This window comes from Hemibagrus wyckioides, linkage group LG08, assembly GCF_019097595.1.
Source record: "Hemibagrus wyckioides isolate EC202008001 linkage group LG08, SWU_Hwy_1.0, whole genome shotgun sequence".
Classification (NCBI taxonomy): domain Eukaryota; kingdom Metazoa; phylum Chordata; class Actinopteri; order Siluriformes; family Bagridae; genus Hemibagrus; species Hemibagrus wyckioides.
The window spans coordinates 4,267,354-4,286,961 of record NC_080717.1 but is presented as its reverse complement, the minus strand read 5'-3'; the positions used below and the strand labels follow the sequence as shown (position 1 = coordinate 4,286,961).

The 19,608-nt window shown below is 40.9% G+C and overlaps 1 protein-coding gene and 1 non-coding gene across 2 annotated transcripts; both read right to left on the bottom strand.

The window, feature by feature from the left end:
- Positions 1–1,995: 1,995 nt before the first annotated feature.
- Positions 1,996–10,019, bottom strand: rufy1 (RUN and FYVE domain containing 1). Its single transcript, XM_058397179.1, has 17 exons — positions 9,729–10,019; positions 8,354–8,527; positions 8,146–8,263; positions 7,207–7,308; positions 6,730–6,853; positions 6,581–6,642; positions 6,065–6,200; positions 5,873–5,974; positions 5,670–5,786; positions 5,395–5,562; positions 4,441–4,538; positions 4,226–4,345; positions 3,949–4,078; positions 3,409–3,503; positions 3,276–3,324; positions 2,734–2,811; positions 1,996–2,655 (listed from the first exon to the last, which is right to left on the bottom strand). The coding sequence occupies exons 1-17, from the start codon at positions 9,988–9,990 to the stop codon at positions 2,515–2,517; spliced, it is 2,076 nt and encodes a 691-aa protein (XP_058253162.1). The 5' UTR covers positions 9,991–10,019; the 3' UTR covers positions 1,996–2,514.
- Positions 10,020–11,967: 1,948 nt separating this feature from the next.
- On the bottom strand, positions 11,968–12,039 carry trnah-gug (transfer RNA histidin (anticodon GUG)). Its single transcript has one exon. It is a non-coding gene; the product is annotated as a tRNA-His (tRNA).
- Between the last annotated feature and the right edge of the window lie 7,569 nt (positions 12,040–19,608).

The following is a 19,608-nucleotide window of genomic DNA, read 5'->3' as shown; positions in this document are numbered from 1 at the left end:
TAGCTGGAACTTTTGTCTCTGTTTGTAAAGTTAGATCAGTGTCACAGTTATAATCATCTCTATATCACACTTTATATTTCCTTTATTACTTTCCATCAAATTAAAAAAAAAAAAAGCTTTGAGATGATGACGCAAATAAAACTGCAGACTGGTCAGAGTCAAAAAGCGAGCAAAAAAAGGTCCTGCATCGATTCCTACAAGTGGTGATTATCCCAATAGATTTGGTGTTGTAGTTTTGGCACTGCATTATTTGTTGAGCTGATTACAGCCACAGACCTAAATCACACACAAACGCTTTATCCGACTCGACAAAGAAATAATTCATAATCACAAAAACATGTCTAATCCACTCTGACTGTGAAACAAGGCATTGCGTATTGCACACAAAAGTTTTTGAGATTTGAAGCCACAAATTTTGTATGACTAGTCCAAAGATAATATACACTGATCAGGCATAACATTATGAGCAGTGAGAGGTGAAGTGAATAAGACTGATGATCTCCTCATCATGGCACCTGTTAGTGGGTGGGATATATCAGGCAGCAAGTGAACATTTTGTCCTCAAAGTTGATGTTAGAAGCAGGAAAATTGGGCAAGCTTAAGGATTTGAGTGAGTTTGAGTGAACAAGGGCCAAATTGTGATGGCTAGACCACTGGATCAGAGCATCTCCAAAACTGCAGATCTTGTGGGGTGTTCCCGGTCTGCAGTGGTCAGTATCTATCAAAAGTGGTCCAAGGAAGGAACAGTGGTGAACCGGTGACCGGGTCATGGGTGGTCAAGGCTCATTGATGCACATGGGGAGCGAAGGCTGGCCCGTGTGATCCGAACCAACAGACGAGCTACTGTTGCTCAAATTGCTGAAGAAGTTAATGCTGGTTCTGATAGAAAGGGGTCAGAATACACAGTGCAGGACGGGTCAGGGCTGTTTTGGCAGCAAAAGTGGGACCAACACCAATATTAGGCAGGTGGTCATAATGTTATGCCTGGGCAGTGTATGCAGCACTTTCTAGAAAGTATAAATTGGCTTTTATAATCTATATAATATGGTATTATCTGTTAATAGAGCTGTGTGTTAAATGTTTGCCTAACTGAACTAAAAATACCACCAGATTTACAAAAGTTTCAGACACGGTGCTTTTCTGCCTACTTGTGTGTGTATGTTCATCATCTATAAAGTACAAAGCTCATTTGCATATAGTGACGCCCACAATACTCCATAAAAGGTAAAGTCCACAGACAGCTGAGAGCAAGAAATGAAGAATCAAGGTAAAGGCTTAAAAGCCAGAAGTGGAAGTTATTTTGACTTTTTAGACCTTTTATAATGACTTTTTAATAATTGATTTTTATAAATAATTAGTAAGGGAGAAATTGTCAGATGAGGCATTTGTTTAAGGCTCTGAACGACAGACAGAATTTGTCTTGTAGATGGTGTATGTTAGCTTGCTTTCATTGTTTAATAAAATATTATTTATTTAATGCCAATAATACATTTTTTAGTTCCGTGAACTAGCACGTGGATGTGATTTTAATAGAGACTTACTCTTAAAGCTCTTCTGTGAGTCATTCTGGAGAAGGGCTTCTGCTAAACAAATGAAAATAATAAAAATAAGCAATCTAAACTCCACAAAATATTCCAGATACGAAAGTGGAAGACTCAGGTTATGCAGATAATATGATTTGAAGATGATCAGGTCGAGATTCACATTAGTGTCTTCTTGTACGTAAATGTACACACACTCAGTAGTATGAGAAGCGAAAATATGAACATTGTTGTGAATTAAAAAGGATTTTCATGAATACCGCATATCTTGTGATGATTTACCCAGAAATCCGTTCGTATCCAGCTTGAAGAATCAACCCCAGTGTCTGTGTAGTCTTCACGCCATCAGATGCTCTGAACAAAGCTGTGAGATCTTAGTCATCTGTTGTGTTTATATTCACCCCAAACTCAAAAACAGCATTATAACATTATTATTATTTTTAAATATTATATTTATTTGTAATATTATCGCACACAGCAGGCAGTGTTTCAGATCTTACACAACACAGCTTTAAGAAAAGCATTGTTTTATTCTTATTCCCTACAATCACATTTAGAAAAAGAGCACATAATTGAAAAAAAAAAATCTTACACACGTCTCTTTTTTTTTGGGAAGTGCGCAAAAGGTTATTATGAAAAGTGTTTATTTTTTAATGTGTTAAAGTTTTTCTCCCTAAAATGGAGATTATCAGCAAGAGAGAAAAATACAATCGTTCATTAGCATTAGTACCATTATACGTTTCATTTTACTGTATTAGTCCTCTTAAAAAATGATCACATTCTCCCTGTAGAAGAAATTACAAAATGACTTTGCATATAATTCATCGATTTATTCTATCACATGCTGGCTAAAAAGGTTTCAGACGAACCGAAGCCTCTTAAAAAAAACGGCAATGCATGTGTGTTAATCCAATTAGCCTCGAAGTGTCAGCGTGTGATTGGTCACGTTTGGTGTTTGAGACGCGGAGGAGCGTCAGGAGCCGCTGGAGCTTCTCTGGAGCAGGAGGGAGTGACAGACGTCGCAGACTCGCACCGGTTTGGGGTACGACGGCAGCGGTAACTCGTTGCTGGAACAGCTGCTGCAGTAAATGTCTCCACAGTTCCTACAGTGGTGCTGAGAAGACGACATAAGAGAGATGTTAGATGCGGAACAACGAAACGGATCCAGACGAGAACATGGACTCGGGCTTACTTTTCGGCGAGAGATGGAGAATTCCTTTTGGCACTGCTTACACTGCGTGGCTTCGTCGTCTTTCAGCCAGGCTTGACCCTAAACGAGGGGAAAAAAACATCAATGTGAAAAGAACATGATGAGGAAGACAAGTCAGTGAACCTAGGTCTATGTCAAATGTGTCTAAAATACACACTATTGGGACACCCCTCCAAATCACTGAATTCAGGTGTTGTTTTTCAGGGGTTGGGCTCGGCCCCTTAGTTCCAGTGAAAGGAACTCTTAATGCTTCAGCTTCATACCAAGACATTTTGGACAATTTCATGCTCCCAACTTTTGGGGATGACCCCTTCCTGTTCCAACATGACCGCGCACCAGTGCACAAAGCAAGGTCCATAAAGACATGGATGAGTGAGTTTGGTGTGGAGGAACTTCACAGAGTCCTGACCTCAACCTGATAGAACACCTTTGGGATGAATTAGAGCGGAGACTGTGAGCCAGACCTTCTCGTCCAACATCAGTGCCAACACTCCTAAACCTTGATCTTTAAAGAAGCTGCATACCTTTAATGCTTTATTGACTTCTTTAAAGTCCTCCATCTTCAGTTTGGACCTGAAGGCAAGAACAGCGTGTACATGACACAGAATGATTAACAGAATGTGAACTGTAAAGGCAGTCTCGTATATCCTGTCTTACTGGCTGAGGTGAAGGCCCATCTCCTGCAGCGCCTGCTCCTGTTCCTGACACACCTGCTGCAGCTGTTTCTTCTCCTGCTGCAGGTTCAGCATTTCCTGTTGTATCACATTTCACTTAGGGTTTATGGACCCAACAAAGGCACAGCAAATACATCTCACTACAACCTGCTGCTTTTTGAAGATATTCGCTGTGTTAATTAAATAATTTTATAATTAACCAATTTTAAAAAAAAGACAAGGAAGCGAAGAAAGAAGGAAGCAAGCAAAAAAAGAAAGAAGGAAAGGAAAAGAAGGAAGCAAAGAAAGGAGGAAGGAAGGAAAGAAGCTTGACCTGGAAGCTGTGCTGAAGATGGTGGAAAACTGACACTGGAGACGATTTCCATAAATGTTGCAAAGCTGCACAAGTGAATGAGCTGTTGCTATAGAAACGCTTACATAATTTAAATATTCAGATAAAATGATGCTGCAGCTGCAGTTTGCGTTACACAATGTGATTCTTAAGATTGTGGATAAGGAATGTGTGTGTGTGAGAGACACTGACCATCTGAAGACCTTGCAGCTGTTGCAGCTGTGTGCGCAGTTCAGCGCTGTTGTCCTGCTCACGCTGCAGATCTCTCTGCAGACTCTGCCTCTGCTCCTTCTCCTTGCTTACCTCCGCCTCCAGCCTCGCCCTAAGGAGCGCGCACACACACACACACACACACACACACACACACCATAGCCAGCCTTTTAAAATGACTTTTCAAAATACAAAATGTTAAACTTGTTGCTGGTTGTTGTTTTTTTATTATTTTTTATCTAAAACAGGCTTGTGATACCTCAGCGTGTCGAGGTCACTGAGACGTTTCTGCAGCGCTTCCACTCTCCCTTTCATTTCTGAGCACAGCTCTTTCTGACTGTCCTCGGTGTTCTTCCTTCCGTTCTCAGAGTTCTGTAACCTGCAGCGTCCCAACAGACATTTCACTTTACAGTAACGTCACGCCGGCATCCTCGCTATTTTACATGCCTAATGAATCTGTGACACGAGCTTTACCTCAGTTCCAGCTCTTTCATGGCTGTTTCCATCTCTTTCATCTTCTCCTCCAGTCTTACAGCCTCCTCATCTTTCCTCTGCATCATGCTGTCGGCATCCTTCATAGACAGAGGGGGAGGGAGAGAGAGAGAGAGAGAGACAGAGAGTTTGTGAATGAGTGAGTAAGTGAATGAGAGAGAGAGAGACACTCATCAAATATCTTGAATAAAAAAAAAAGAGTGATGTAATATTTCTCATTATGAAATCATTATATAAACTAATTTAATATATATATGGTCTTTCCGAGGTTTATTTCTTTCTACATTGTAAAACAATGCTGAAGGCGGCTGAAATCCACAATAATGTCCTTTGAACAGTTGATATTGAGATATGTCTGCTACTGATGCTCTGTAAAGCCTTCATAACGCCTCTAATCTGAGGTGCTGTTCATTGGTGATTTCTGAGGCTGGTGACTCTAAATGAACTTCTCCTCTGCAGCAGAGGTCAGTTTTGGTCTTGCTTTACTGGGATGGTCTTCATGTGAGCCAGTTTCATCATGGTGCTTGATGGGTTTTGCAAATGCACTTGACAATACTGTTCTTGCAAGAACTATTCCAGAACACCTGACCTTCGTGTCTTAAAATAACAACTGACTGTTTTTTGTTGTCGTTACATATGGATTACTGAAGTCCATGTGTGTTATTTCATAGTTTTGAAATCTCCAGGATTGTTCTAGAATGTAGAAAATAAATCCCTAAACAAAAAACACTGAATTACAAGGTGTGTCCAAACTTTTGAATGGTAGTGGTTATACAAAGATTTTTTTTGTTTCTGTATATTTGCTAGTAATCATAGATCAGCTGCATAATGTGCCTTTTTTAAATGCCAGAGAACCTGAGACTCTGTGTTTAGATATAAACAAATCAGTGTTTAGATATAAACAAATCAGTGTTTAGATATAAACCCAAAACACACCTGTGCCTTGTTGAACATCTGCAGGTTGAGAGATTTGACCTGGTCCAGTTGTTGTCGCAGAGCCGCCAGTGTGTCATGTTTCTCGTGAATGTCCTTCTCTAGCAGCTTCATGGCCACTTCCATCTCCTGCTTCAGACCCACCTGCAGCTCCAGCTCCTTCTGCAGCTCCTGCACCACCAACACACTACAGCTGAGTCAGGGCAACTTGCTCAAATAAGAAACGATTTATATCTGTATGATATTTTAAAAAAATCTGGAATAATTAAGCGTCTGACCTGCCGAATGCGCCTCTCCTCTTTGTACTGTTTCCACACCACATTGTACATTTCATCCAGACCTTGCCTGGTCTGCTTGTAGGTCTCCAGCTCCACCTGGCTGTCCTGCAGCGTAACCTGGCAGACCAGGAAGAGCATGAAGAACAATACAATACCCACAATGCACTGCTGGAATCATTGTTCTATCTGCATCTTAATCTTACCTCTTCTTTCCTCTGGCTGCTCTGGAGGATGGAGGCGTTCTCCTCTCGGAGATGTTCCTGCTCCTCCCTCAGGGAATTGATCCGGTCTGTAGCTGCCGAGAGCTACACATCACACACACACACACACATCATCTTTTTTGCTAATTAAAAATAATGCATTACAGACAATTTTTTACAGTCCTGCTCTCTGACCTCCTCGATGAGTTTAGAGTTGGTCTTCTCCAGAGAGTCCATCTTGGACTGAAGGTCCGTCACTGTGCCGCTCAGGTGGCGGTTTAGTTCTTCTATGTAGTGCTTCTGGTCCAGAATCACGGTCATTTTTGAGTCACTGACCAGCAAAACAGCAATAAAAACAAATGATCACTTTTTAAAAATAACGTGATAATAATAATAACAGACCAGAATCAAGCAAAATGGAGTGTTGTTATGGGGCCAAGCACCAAATGTGGCTCTTCTTTTTCTTCTAATATTTCCACATGGAAGTCTTCGTCAGCCCATAAAATGCTTTGTATAATTTGTACGATATACAGAAGTGATAGCAGAAAGTCTCAGCTTATTCCCTATTTCCCTCTCAAGCACTCTAGCGCCAACAACAGGGCAAATCTGGATGTATGATTAATCTTATTCATATACTAAAATGAGTCATATTTATATATAAAGATGCAATAGAAATAATATCAAACTTTGATTTAAGGAGGCGTCACTCACTCTTGTGGGCTCTCGGTTGTCTGAGGGTCCTTTAGGTACAGTGAGAAATCAATGACACCCACCTGCAGCATCCAGAAAACACACAACAAATCACACTCCTGCATGGAAAACAGCCCCAGAAACAGAAACTGTGTGTGTGTGTGTGTCACCTGAGAATCCAGGTCTTCCCCTTTCACACACAGGTTAGCATCGATGACGTTCAGCCCCACCAGCATCCCGACGATCACGGATCCTTCTTCCTCCATTACCAAAGCTCCAGGCTCATAAAACTCCCTGTTACATAACAACATCAAGATCTTTACACATCTCCACGCTCGTACATAACACAAATATCATTCATTTACAGCTCAGTGCTGTTGAGTTATCAAGTCATTCAGGAGACCTTGATGCATTTACTATGAGGGCAGATCATAAGTATTGGCACCCCGGCATTTAGTAAGTGCTATGTGGAGCATATTTTTTTTTTCCTTCACCTTTTACCTTTACCAAGGGTGCCAATAATTCTGGAGCAGTCAATTTAGACTGAAATTGAATTTATTTACCTCTTCAGTGTGAACAACACAGAGCTGTGACTAAAAGATAAACAGTAGGAACAGTACACGCTGTATTTTTGGTAAGCAGCTCACCCCAGAAGGTCTTTCCTGTTTATAAGAACCTTCATGTAATCCGCCACTTTCTTCTGCATGAGAGCCAAATGCAGCCAGGCTCGAGCTCGGCCCAGTCCCGTCCTGTAAAGACAAACATAAAGGGTTTAAAGTCTCTGTTACTTAACAAAGTATCAGGAAAAACACACAAGTCTTGAGGCAAGACGCTACACGCGGAAATGTCACATAGAAATGTGTCACGTCAGTCATTTTTCAGATATTTGGATAAGCTGATAATCTTCATCATGTGTTTGGTTAAATGCTGGTAATAAAAATATCAGCAGAGAAAACGGTTATGTTTACTGTTTTTGTCCAATCATGACCAGCATGAAGGCTGTAGCTCCGCCCTCTTTTCCTCATCACATCATCATTTATCAATGAAACACTCGTTTCTGGATATCCAGATAAGGATTTCTAAAAAATCAGGGAGTAATAAGCATAAAACGAAAAATACTGACTTTTGTATGTGCTCACAAATTTTCTCTTCTGCTGTATCGTGTTTTTGTGAATTTTATGTTCCTGACATTTTGTATGTACAACACTTTGTGTTCTTATGATATATATTACCAGACTAGAATAGGAACACATTTCAATTTAAAAACATTTGATTATACTGATGTTTTCTTACACGATTAGACGTTAAAATTAAACAACGTACTGTAAAAGTCATTCTCTTTGTACTGAAATTAATATTTTCATTTAAACATCATTGCTAGATTAGATTTTTGGTCTTATTAAATATGCAAATGAGGTCTAATTTTATTGGACTAATTCTCATAAAGAAAAAAATGTGCCTGAATGTCAGAAATCAATTGGTGAAGATTGACTGTGATTATTTATTTATTTATTTATTTAATGATCCTATTCACCTGTAGTGTCTTGCCTCAAGGATGAAGGCTATACACACAGGTGGAGACTCACTTGAGTCCTGGCATGTCTCGGACGCTCATGGCGAGGTCAGCTGACTCAGGGCACAGCTTCTCCATCAGCTCCAGAGGAGCCCAGATCGATTTATTCTGCCCAATGAACGACTTCCTCACTGCACCACGTTCATCATAAAGTACAGAAAGTGTAAATAAAGTCCACACAGAAATTATACAAAGGACGACTTCTTTTTTAAAACTTTTACCTTTTAGTCCGTGTTTAAGGCAGTGTTCCAGCACGATGAAGAACTGCTGGAGAGGCGGATACTCCGAGTCGAGCGTCCGGCCCAGGCTGAGTGAGGACTGGATCAGAACCTTTATACTGAGCTTCATCATGGATAACAGATTGGACCTCTCCACCGACATTGGATCTTTCATAGCTGCAAAAACAACTTGCTGGTCAACTTCTACTCTTGCACTGTAGCACTTACTACAGGGGGACCAACACAACATTAGGCAGGTGGTCATAATGTTATGCCTGATACTATTATCAGGGGTCTGTGCAGGACACTTGAGTTCTTCCTCTCCAACCTTAACTTCCACACCATGTCTTATGGAGCTCTGTGCTTTGTGCCCAGGGGCATGGTCATGCTGGAACACTGTTCAAGTCTGTTTAAGGAAAGTGTAACGCTACAGCATAAAGAAATTTACTACACAGCTGTGCATCAGTGTGATGGCCAGGTGTCCACAAACTTTTGGCCATATAGTGCATGTGTGATTTACATGTCATAGATGCAATTTGGGCAGATGGGGGTACTTGTCTTTGTGTAAATATGTCAACTGTTAATTTTTAATATTTAGAAAACCTGTGTATAAAAACGAAGAAAACAGTCGACATGTTCAGATCTAAACATACACGATATTGCCAAAAGTTTTGGGACACCTCTCCAGATCACTGAGTTCAGGTGTTGTTTTTCAGGGGTTGGGCTCGGACCCTCAGTTCCAGTGAAAGGAACTCTTAATGCTTCAGCTTCATACCAAGACATTTTGGACAATTTCATGCTCCCAACTTTGTGGGAACAGTTTGGGGATGACCCCTTCCTGTTAAAACATGACTGCACAAAGCAAGGTCCATAAAGACATGGATGAGTGAGTTTGGTGTGGAGGAACTTCACAGAGTCCTGACCTCAACCTGATAGAACACCTTTGGGATGAATTAGAGAGGAGACTGTGAGCCAGACCTTCTCGTCCAACATCAGTGTCTGACCTCACAAATGTACTTCTAGAGGAAAAATTCCCATAAACACACTCCTAAACCTTGTGGATCCCAGAAGAGTTGACGCTGTTATAGCTGCAAAGGGCGGGACAACTCCATATTACATTCATGTGCATGTAAAGGCAGACGTCCCAAAACTTTTGGCAATATAGTGTACTAAGTGGTCTGGATTGAGGAGAGACTCGTAGATGTTAAAGTTTTTAAAGTAAACACACTAGACAGATCGGGATCTCGGTGCAAGTTGCATAATATCAAGTACACTATTAGCACTCTGTTTGTTTAGCTAGTAAATAAACTTGAATTTTTAGATATTTTTTTATGCTGTAATTGTAGAGTTTTGTGTGTTGTTTAAACAGATGTCCTACCCGGTTTAGTGGAGTCAGAGGTGTCCGGGTTAGGAGCCTCAGACACGGATAAGGGGTTCCGCAATCCAGCGCTGCTGATCGTTTCCGACGCTTTTCGGGCAAACGACAAAATCGGCGCCGACCACGAACTATCGACTGTTTTATCCTTGCGTTCTCCATGCGCTTCGCTCGCCATGCTGTCCTGTTCAGCTGATGTCGTCCCTGTTTCTTCGTCTTTGACAGCATTGTTTTGAACTTCCCTGTTCGGATCCTCGTCCGCCATTTTCACTGAGTCTAATCACATGACGCTAGGCAGGAATAATCGAGTGGCGTCAGGCTAAAATAATCGCTCAACAATCAGCGACAAGAGAAGTGGACAAACTAAAACGGATTATTTTCCAATACGGTCGCGTTTAGAAGTGATTTATTTGCCAAAATGATTATACATTTACATTACATACATTTTAATCTATTTATTTAATTCCTGACTAATCACACTGAACCTATCAAGACAAGTTAGTTCCTGTTATCACTAATGTTATAGCAGCTATAAACCTTCTCAAATCGTTTCTTTTCTCACTCTCTTAAAGTAAATGACACAAAAAAATCATGTTAAAAAGAAATATTAAAAGTGCAAAACTCCACTGTCCTGAATACTTTTCTGTTTCTGAAAACTCTGGTACTGGAGACTCCTTCCAGAAATGTTACATAAACATTTCATAACCAAAAAGCTTTACCATATCAATAACACCACATTTTAATCCTCACATCTGTTTCTTAATATCCTTAGGTTATATAAATCATACAGCGTACAAGTCCCTATGCACATTAATATAATCCAGTCATCAGAGGTGCTGTTATAGAATATTAATAAACACCTGATGGATCTGTAATTAGGATCAGTTTGTGGCATACTTATGTTTTGTATTAATCATTTGCTTTTTGAAGTTTTGTGTAAATTCATTCTTATTGTTCTACCGTAATGATGAGGACGGTGAGTGTTTCACGGCCTTCATATTACACTACTCTTTGTTTCAGTAACATCTTCCAGAGTGAGTCCAAACACATTGTCTTTGAATACAGATACCAACCTGTTTTATTCTTTCCAGATTTTATCCTGATCATCCTCTTGCTCCCATGTAAGAAACAAGATATTCATAATGATTTTGTAGGCTGTACAATTCTTCAGTGTGCAATGATATAATAATGTATGTTAATGTAGCTCAACCCAATATGTCTGACAAATATTGTATAAATGCCAAGACAGTCAGAATGAACATTTGTTTTATGCAATGCATTTATCAAATGTAAGACATTTCAGAATAAACATATACAGCTTGTAAAATAAGTATTGAACATGTCACCATATTTCCCAGTAAATATATTTCTAAAGGTGCTACTGACATCACCAGATGTTGGCAGCAACCCATGCAAACCAATTTTTACACCGATAAGGTTGTGAAGGCTCTTTGCTTTTACCCATCATGAGATGTTTCTTGTGTGACATCTTGGTAATGAGACACCCTTTTATAGGCCGTCAGTTAGGGACTGAACCAGCAGGTAATAATTTGCACTGACGAGGGGCAGGATTGCGTTCTAATTACTGATTGATTTCAGTTGGTGTCCATGCCTTTTTGCACCTCCATTTCTTCATGTGTTACAATACTTTTTCCCTGTGTCATTTCACATTATTACACATAATTTATGGACATCTGTGGTTTGATTTCTTTGTATGTGTGTATTGCCTGTGGATTACATCTGGTGAAAATGCCATGTCAGTAGCACCTTTAAAAATACATTTACAGAGAAAAACGGTGACGGATATTTATTTTACCTGCTGTATATAAATAGTTATTGCAAACCGATGTCATTTCCAGGTATAAATCCTATATGTATTTATGTCTATATATGTGTGATGTTGAAAAGCCTCCTTTGAATAAAAAGCAAATGAAAAATCTTGCAGATAATTAAAATATTTGCGGTGCGAACATCACTGAAAACCCTTTTTTCCCCCATTCAGACATAAATTTATCATTTTGTAAATTCCCAAGACATAAAAACTTAACATAAAAAATCACCCTGAGCAGTGTGCATGCAGTAGATCTGTATATTATAGTAAAGTAAATAAATAAGTAGTTCAGAGGCATTCAATTCAGGCACATTTTAACTTATCTTCTTTCATTAAACTAGTTTCAATGTTCTTCCTGAAGGCTGTTGGATTAGAGCTGTCGATGTCTTGATTATTTTTTTTAAAAACTCCTGCCGTGACCCGGATTCGAACCGGGGTTGCTGCGGCCACAACGCAGAGTACTGACCACTATACGATCACGGCTGTCCACCGCGGAGATAGTAACGACTCCTGGGATCAGTGAGTATCTGTCGATACCTAATTCAAAGTTTGTTAGTTCTTTTATTGAACGAGTTTAATAATCAACTCGTCAGTCTTAACAACAAGCACTAGCCATCGAGCGGCCCGGGCGAGGTTGCCAGATTGTGTTATTATAACTCTCCGTTTTATCCTTTCTAATTTCTCTCAGTCTTCAGTTGAACATGATTGTTAATTGTATTTTGTAAATAAACGGAGAGAAAATCCTAATATAATATATATTATATAATATATTATACACTGAACTGGCGATTTGGACCCAAATTCACCTTCTCAGCTGATTGGCCTAATCTATTTTATTTCTTTTAATGTAATCGTTTCTGCTGAGCTCTTTACTACAACAATAGAAACGTGTGCTTCTATAATCATGTTTCAGAATATTTTATTTTCTGCTGTAAAGTTTGTTCAATAAACTTGTATGTATGGACTAAAGCAGTAAAGGTGGACGCCATTTATTTGTTCTTTCTGTCAGGAGACCTCACCTAAATGTTTAAAAAGTTAACATAATAGAAAGATGATAGTAGTGATATTACTATATGTGGATTAAGAATTGATTATTGTATTTTTATGTACTATCTATACTAGTTAGTTAAGTTACTAGTTACTAATTATTTATAAAGTGAACAATTTTTATTGGTATATATATACAGTATGTAATTTGTCTTGATGGCACATCTACTGTATACATGTGCCACTTTGCAGAGAGAATACCGAATGTGTTCTCCACGATCATTCCTGCACTGGAAAGCTGATAGTTGTATATTCTCTCTGTATGAGATTCAGGGAACATCCACAGACTATGAGATCTAAGAGGAAAGCCTTCTTTATCCACTAATACCTCAGGCTGTGGTTCTACATCTTCTGCACCTAAAAGCAATCTGTCAAAATGACGGACTCCTATTACCACAAAGGGCAAACTTCTTAGTACTAAGTAACACACAACTTAACTCTGCCAATTACCTGGTCCCAAGCCCAGGATGAGAAAGAAGGAGGGATGCACATTGGGCTAGCATGTTGGGCTAGCAACCCACTGCCTACAATACTTAGAATATCATCAAATCCAGGGCAACACTCACCCAGGACGGACTGAAGAAAATTAAGAAAGTAAACCCACATTCTGGTACACTATTTGGTATGAGGAATGGGACACAGCCTTAGGACTACATGCTTCTATTTTGGCACCTGGCAGGATTTTGCTGCTGTCCATGGTATTGAAACTCAAGTGAAGACATCCTATCACATGAAAATACACAATAGAATGCTACTCAAAAGTGCCATTTAATTGTGCAGCCTGTAATACTATCAATTTATAATATTTTCCTATTAATATTTTCCTATTAATTACATAATGTATGGAGAGTGAATGAGGAACTCTGTGTAAAATGAAACTGTGTCATAATTGAAATATAAAGCCGAGCATTTAAACTCAATGCTGTAATTCAGTGTTACTGTAAATGCTGAGGTTTTGTTTATAGTGTGAATGAATTATGATTTAAATTAACATCGCTATTACCATCTATAATTACCATCTGGCAGTAAATTCTCACTCATCAAACTCTATTAGTAAAATGTAGGTGTAGAAAAAATTAGGTTGAAACTGAATGTTTTGTTGTTGTTTTTCCATCTTTGATAGTTTTTGTAGATTTACATTTTCCCAGTTATAGTGCCATGAACCTGGCAGTAATATTCTCTGGTACTGAGTTTCGAGTAAAACACATTTTACATTAATCAAAGACAAGCAGCAAACAGCAAAATTGATTTCTTCTAGAAATGGAACCATAATCATTTATGGTGCAGTTTGGCTTCTAAATTCACACTGCATGCAACTTATATCCTTTATTCGATTATTGAATAAAGTTATTATCTTTTGTTAAATGGTTTCTAACTATGACTGAGTGCAATGGAATTTTTTTTTGACCATCTGATTATGATGTGATTCCAACTGAGATTATCCAATAAAGTTTTAGAATCAAAATACTTCAGTAAAGATAATTGTGATGGAGTGTACCATCACCTCATATTTCAAACATTATTACAGTGATAGAGTGCACCATCACCTCATGTTTAAACATCATTTAAAAGTAATAGTACATCCTGTTTGTTGCAGCTACAGTGTTTTGCACAAGTACCTGTTGCAGCTTTGCTGTGCTTATACAGGAAGACTAACAATAGCAATAGTTCATCAGAAAATTCTGACTACAGCTGGCACCCAGCAACAGCTCTGACCCACTGTAAAATACATTCATAGCATCTCCATTCTCTAATGCTGACTTTTACACACTTCTTTCTTCTAGAGTTATTGATTTCAACAAGTAAGAAACTGTTAACAAAAAAATTCCTAGTAGATGATCTCAGCTACATTATTCTCCATCATTACTTTGGTTTATTTTGCTGCTACAGTATTTAAAAAAAAAAATCAGATTTTATTTTTAAATTAAATTAAATTAAATTAAATTAAATTAAATTAAATTAAATTAAATTAAATTAAATTAAATTAAATTAAATTAATATATAATTTAATTTATTTTATTAAACATTTGACTTAACCAATCTAGCCATGGGGGTCACAGTCCAGTGACTTCTGTGCCGGTCCCAAGCCCGGAAGGAAGGGCATCAGGAAGGGCATCTGGCGTAAAACATTGCCAAATTTAACCGTGTGAATCGTCAGTACTCCAAATTTCATACCGGATCGGCCGAGGCCCGGGTTAACAACGACCGCCACTGGCGCCATTGACCTACAGGGCGCTGGTGGAAATTGGGCTACTGTTGGTTGAAGAAGTAGAGGAGGAAGGAGAATGTGCAGACAGAGAGAGAAGAGGAACGGTAAGAGTGTAGGACTGAAAATAGGAACTCTAAATGTTGGTACTATGACAGGGAAAGGTAGAGAGCTGGCTGATATGATGGACAGAAGGAAGGTGGATATACTGTGTGTACAGGAGACCAGGTGGAAGGGTAGCAAGGCTCGTAGTATAGGAGCTGGATTCAAGCTGTTTTATTATGGTGTGGATAGTCAGAGAAATGGGGTAGGTGTGGTCCTGAAGGAGGAGTTTGTGAGGAATGTTCTGGAGGTGATGAGAGTGTCAGACAGGGTGATGAGTCTGAAGTTGGAGATTGAAGGGGTGATGTTGAATGTTGTTAGTGGTTATGCCCCACAGGTAGGTTGTGAGTTAGAGGAGAAAGAGAGATTCTGGAGTGAATTAGATGAGGTGATAGAGAGTATTCCCATGGGTGAGAGAGTGGTGATAGGAGCAGATTTTAATGGACATGTTGGTGAGGGGAACACAGGTAATGAGGAGGTGATGGGCAAGTTTGGAGTTAAGGAAAGGAACCTTGAAGGACAGATGGTAGTGGACTTTGCTAGGAGGATGGACATGGCTGTGGTTAACACTTATTTTCAGAAGAGGGAGGAGCATATAGTGACTTACAAGAGTGGCGGTAGGAGCACACAGGTAGAGGTCAAAGATAGAGATGGAGAAGAAAACCAAGTGGTGGAAGCTGAAAAAGGAGGAATGTTGTGAGGAATTTAGACAGAAGTTGAGGCAGGCTCTGGGTGGTCAGGTAGTGCTGCCAGATGACTGGGAAACTACAGCAGAAGTGATTATGGAGACAGGAAGAAAGGTGCTGGGTGTGTCATCTGGAAGGAGGAAGGAAGATAAGGAGACTTGGTGGTGGAATGAGGAAGTTCAGGATAGTATTCAGAGGAAGAGGTTAGCCAAGAAGAAGTGGGACAAGGACAGGACTGAAGAGAATAGACAGGAATACAAGGAGTTACAGTGCAGAGTGAAGAGGGAGGTGTCTAAGGCCAAGCAGAAGGTGTATGACGAGTTGTACACTAGGTTAGACACTAGAGATGGAGAGAAGGACTTGTACAGGTTAGCTAGGCAGAGGGATCAAGATGGGAGGGATGTGCGGCAAGTTAGAGTTATTAAGGATAGAGATGGAAAGGTGCTCACAAGTGAGGATAGTGTACAGAGGAGATGGAAGGAGTACTTTGAAGAGCTGATGAATGAGGAAAATGAGAGGGAAGAAAGAGTAGAAGGGGTGAACTCTGTGGAACAGGAAGTAGATAAGATTAGAAAGGATGAAGTCAGGAAGGCTTTGAAGAGGATGAAAAGTGGAAAGGCAGTTGGTCCTGATGACATCCCAGTGGAGGTCTGGAAGTGTCTAGGAGAGGCGGCAGTGGAATTTTTAACTAGTCTGTTTAACAGAGTTTTAGAAAGTGAGAAGATGCCTGAGGAATGGAGAAGAAGTGTATTAGTGCTGATCTTTAAGAATAAGGGTGACGTGCAGAGTTGGAGCAACTATTGGGGGATAAAGTTGATGAGCCATACAATGAAGCTATGGGAAAGAGTAGTGGAAGCTAGGTTAAGGAAGGTAGTGGAAATTTGTGAGCAGCAGTATGGCTTCATGCCCAGAAAGAGCACAACAGATGCAATTTTTGCTCTGAGAATGTTGATGGAGAAGTATAGGGATGGTCAGAGAGAGCTGCACTGTGTGTTTGTAGACTTGGAGAAAGCGTATGACAGGGTGCCAAGAGAAGAGCTGTGGTACTGTATGAGGAAGTCAGGAGTAGCAGAGAAGTATGTCAGAGTGGTGCAGGACATGTATGAGAGGAGCAGGACAGTGGTGAGGTGTGCTGTAGGGCAGACAGAGGAGTTCAAAGTGGAGGTGGGACTGCATCAGGGATCGGCTCTGAGCCCCTTCCTGTTTGCTATGGTGATGGCCCAGTTTTCAGAGGAGGTCAGACAGGAGTCTCCTTGGACAATGATGTTTGCAGATGACATGTAGTGAGAGCAGGGAGCAGGTGGAGGAAAACCTGGAGAGGTGGAGGTTTGCGCTAGAGAGAAGAGGAATGAAAGTCAGTCATAGTAAGACTGAGTACATGTGTGTGAATGACAGGGAGGGAAGTGGAACAGTAAGATTACAGGGTGAGGAGGTGAAGAAGGTACAGGAGTTTAAGTACTTGGGGTCAACAGTCCAGAGTAATGGAGAGTGTGGGAAAGAGGTAAAGAAGCGAGTGCAGGCAGGTGGAGAAAGGTGTCGGGAGTTCTGTGTGATAGAAAAATTTCAGCGAGAATCAAGGGGAAGGTGTACAGGACAGTGGTGAGACCAGCCATGCTGTATTGTTTAGTGACAGTATCACTGAGACAGAGACAGGAGTCAGAGCTGGAGGTAGCAGAGCTGAAGATGCTGAGGTTCTCTTTGGGAGTGACAAGGTTGGACAGGTTTAAGAACAAGTACATCAGAGGGACAGCTCAAGTTGGACGTTTGGGGGACAAAGTTAGAGAGGCCAGGTTAAGATGGTTTGGACATGTTCAGAGGAGGGAGAGTGAGTATATTGGTAGGAGAATGTTGGACATGGAGCTGCCAGGCAGGAGGAAAAGAGGAAGGCCAAAGAGGAGGTATATGGATGTAATAAATGAGGATATGAAGCTAGTGGGTGTATGTGTTGAGGATGCAGAAGATAGGGATAGGTGGAGAGAGATGATTCGCTGTGGCGACCCCTGAAGGGAAAAGCTGAAAGAAGAAGAAGAAGAAACATTTGACTTAACCATAGAGGTTCTGTTTCTTTAACAGTAATGCAAAATAAGCCAAGATGAGCCAGTCGTCTGAATAATTAGGTACATGGATGCCGTAAGGTGCCAGAGCAGCCTCCAAGCACTTTGTGAGCGTGAGTGATAAGACTAGACCATAAGGGAGAACCCGGCACTGGTGCGCTTCACTCCTGAAAGCGAACCTGGGGATTCTCCTGTGATCTGGCAAGATGCCTATGTGAAGATAGGCATCCTTCAGGACTATCATCGCAAACCAGTCCTCGGACCTGATCTGCAACATAATGAGCTTGAGCTTTAACATCTCAAACTTGTATGTTTTACGTAGAATTCAGAGCACATAGGTCCAAAATTGGGCATAGCCCCCGTCCTTCTTGGGAACCAAGAAATGCCGGCTGAGAAGCCAGAGGCTTGATCTGGAATATGCCAGAAGGGGAATATGCTCCACTGCCCCCTTCTCTGATGTAAGAGATGTTGCTCCTAGAGAAATGAAGTTTGGTCTCTGGCAACAACACTTGGGCACAGACTTTAAAAGAAGGAGTAGGGGAAACAAAATGGATTCTGTAGCCTTTTCCCACAGTATTCAGAACCCACTGTAACAGACCTAGCAGAAAGAAGTTATTCTCGCTCTGTTCTCACCTTGCCTGGTACCCTGAAACAGCAAGCTGGCAGCAACACATAAGCAGCAGGAGTATGGGTGGGCATGGAAGACAGCTGCATGGAGGTGGAAGGCAGCATAAAGTTAGGTAGCGGTCATCAAACTCAGAGCTGACGATGCTAACCTTTCATCAGGCCAATCTAAGCTAAGCTTAGCAACAAGCACGTGTAATCACATCCAGGAGCTTTCTGAACACCACAGAATGCGGCAGGAGTTCAACTGCTGCTTGCATCTTGTTGCCAACCATAAAGCTCATTAGAGTCTGATGTAGACAATAATAATTCCTCATTTGGGTCAGGAAAAATCACAAAGCGAGCTTCCAGTGCTGAAGCGGAGGGATTAGTGTTAGCAGAGATGATTAGAGAAGCGACTCATTCATCTCTAATTCCATCTTTATACACTATATTGCCAAAAGTATTCGCTCACCTGCCTTGACTCGCATATGAACTTAAGTGACATCCCATTCCTAATCCATAGGGTTCAATATGACGTTGGTCCACCCTTTGCAGCTATAACAGCTTCAACTCTTCTGGGAAGGCTGTCCACAAGGTTTAGGAGTGTGTTTATGGGAATTTTTGACCATTCTTCCAGAAGCGCATTTGTGAGGTCACACACTGATGTTGGACGAGAAGGCCTGGCTCTCAGTCTCCGCTCTAATTCATCCCAAAGGTGTTCTATCGGGTTGAGGTCAGGACTCTGTGCAGGCCAGTCAAGTTCATCCACACCAGACTCTGTCATCCAAGTCTTTATGGACCTTGCTTTGTGCACTGGTGCACAGTCATGTTGGAACAGGAAGGGGCCAGCTCCAAACTGTTCCCACAAAGTTGGGAGGATGGAATTGTCCAAAATGTCTTGGTATGCTGAAGCATTCAGAGTTCCTTTCACTGGAACTAAGGGGCCAAGCCCAGCTCCTGAAAAACAACCCCACACCATAATCCCCCCTCCACCAAACTTTACACTTGGCACAATGCAGTCAGACAAGTACCGTTCTCCTGGCAACCGCCAAACCCAGACTCGTCCATCAGATCGCCAGATGGAGAAGCGCGATTCGTCACTCCAGAGAGCGCGTCTCCACTGCTCTAGAGTCCAGTGGCGGCGTGCTTTACACCACTGCATCCGACGCTTTGCATTGCACTTGGTGATGTATGGCTTGGATGCAGCTGCTCGGCCATGGAAACCCATTCCATGAAGCTATCTGCGCACTGTTCTTGAGCTAATCTGAAGGCCACATGAAGTTTGGAGGTCTGTAGCGATTGACTCTGCAGAAAGTTGACGACCTCTTTGCACTATGCGCCTCAGCATCCG

Coding starts and splice junctions, on each gene's coding strand:
- rufy1 (XM_058397179.1), bottom strand. CDS start 9,990: ATGGCGGACGAGGATCCGAACAGGGAAGTTCAAAACAATGCTGTCAAA. Junction 8,264..8,353: donor CCTTAAACACGGACTAAAAG/GTAAAAGTTTTA, acceptor AACGTGGTGCAG/TGAGGAAGTCGTTCATTGGG. Junction 6,643..6,729: donor GGGAAGACCTGGATTCTCAG/GTGACACACACA, acceptor TGGATGCTGCAG/GTGGGTGTCATTGATTTCTC.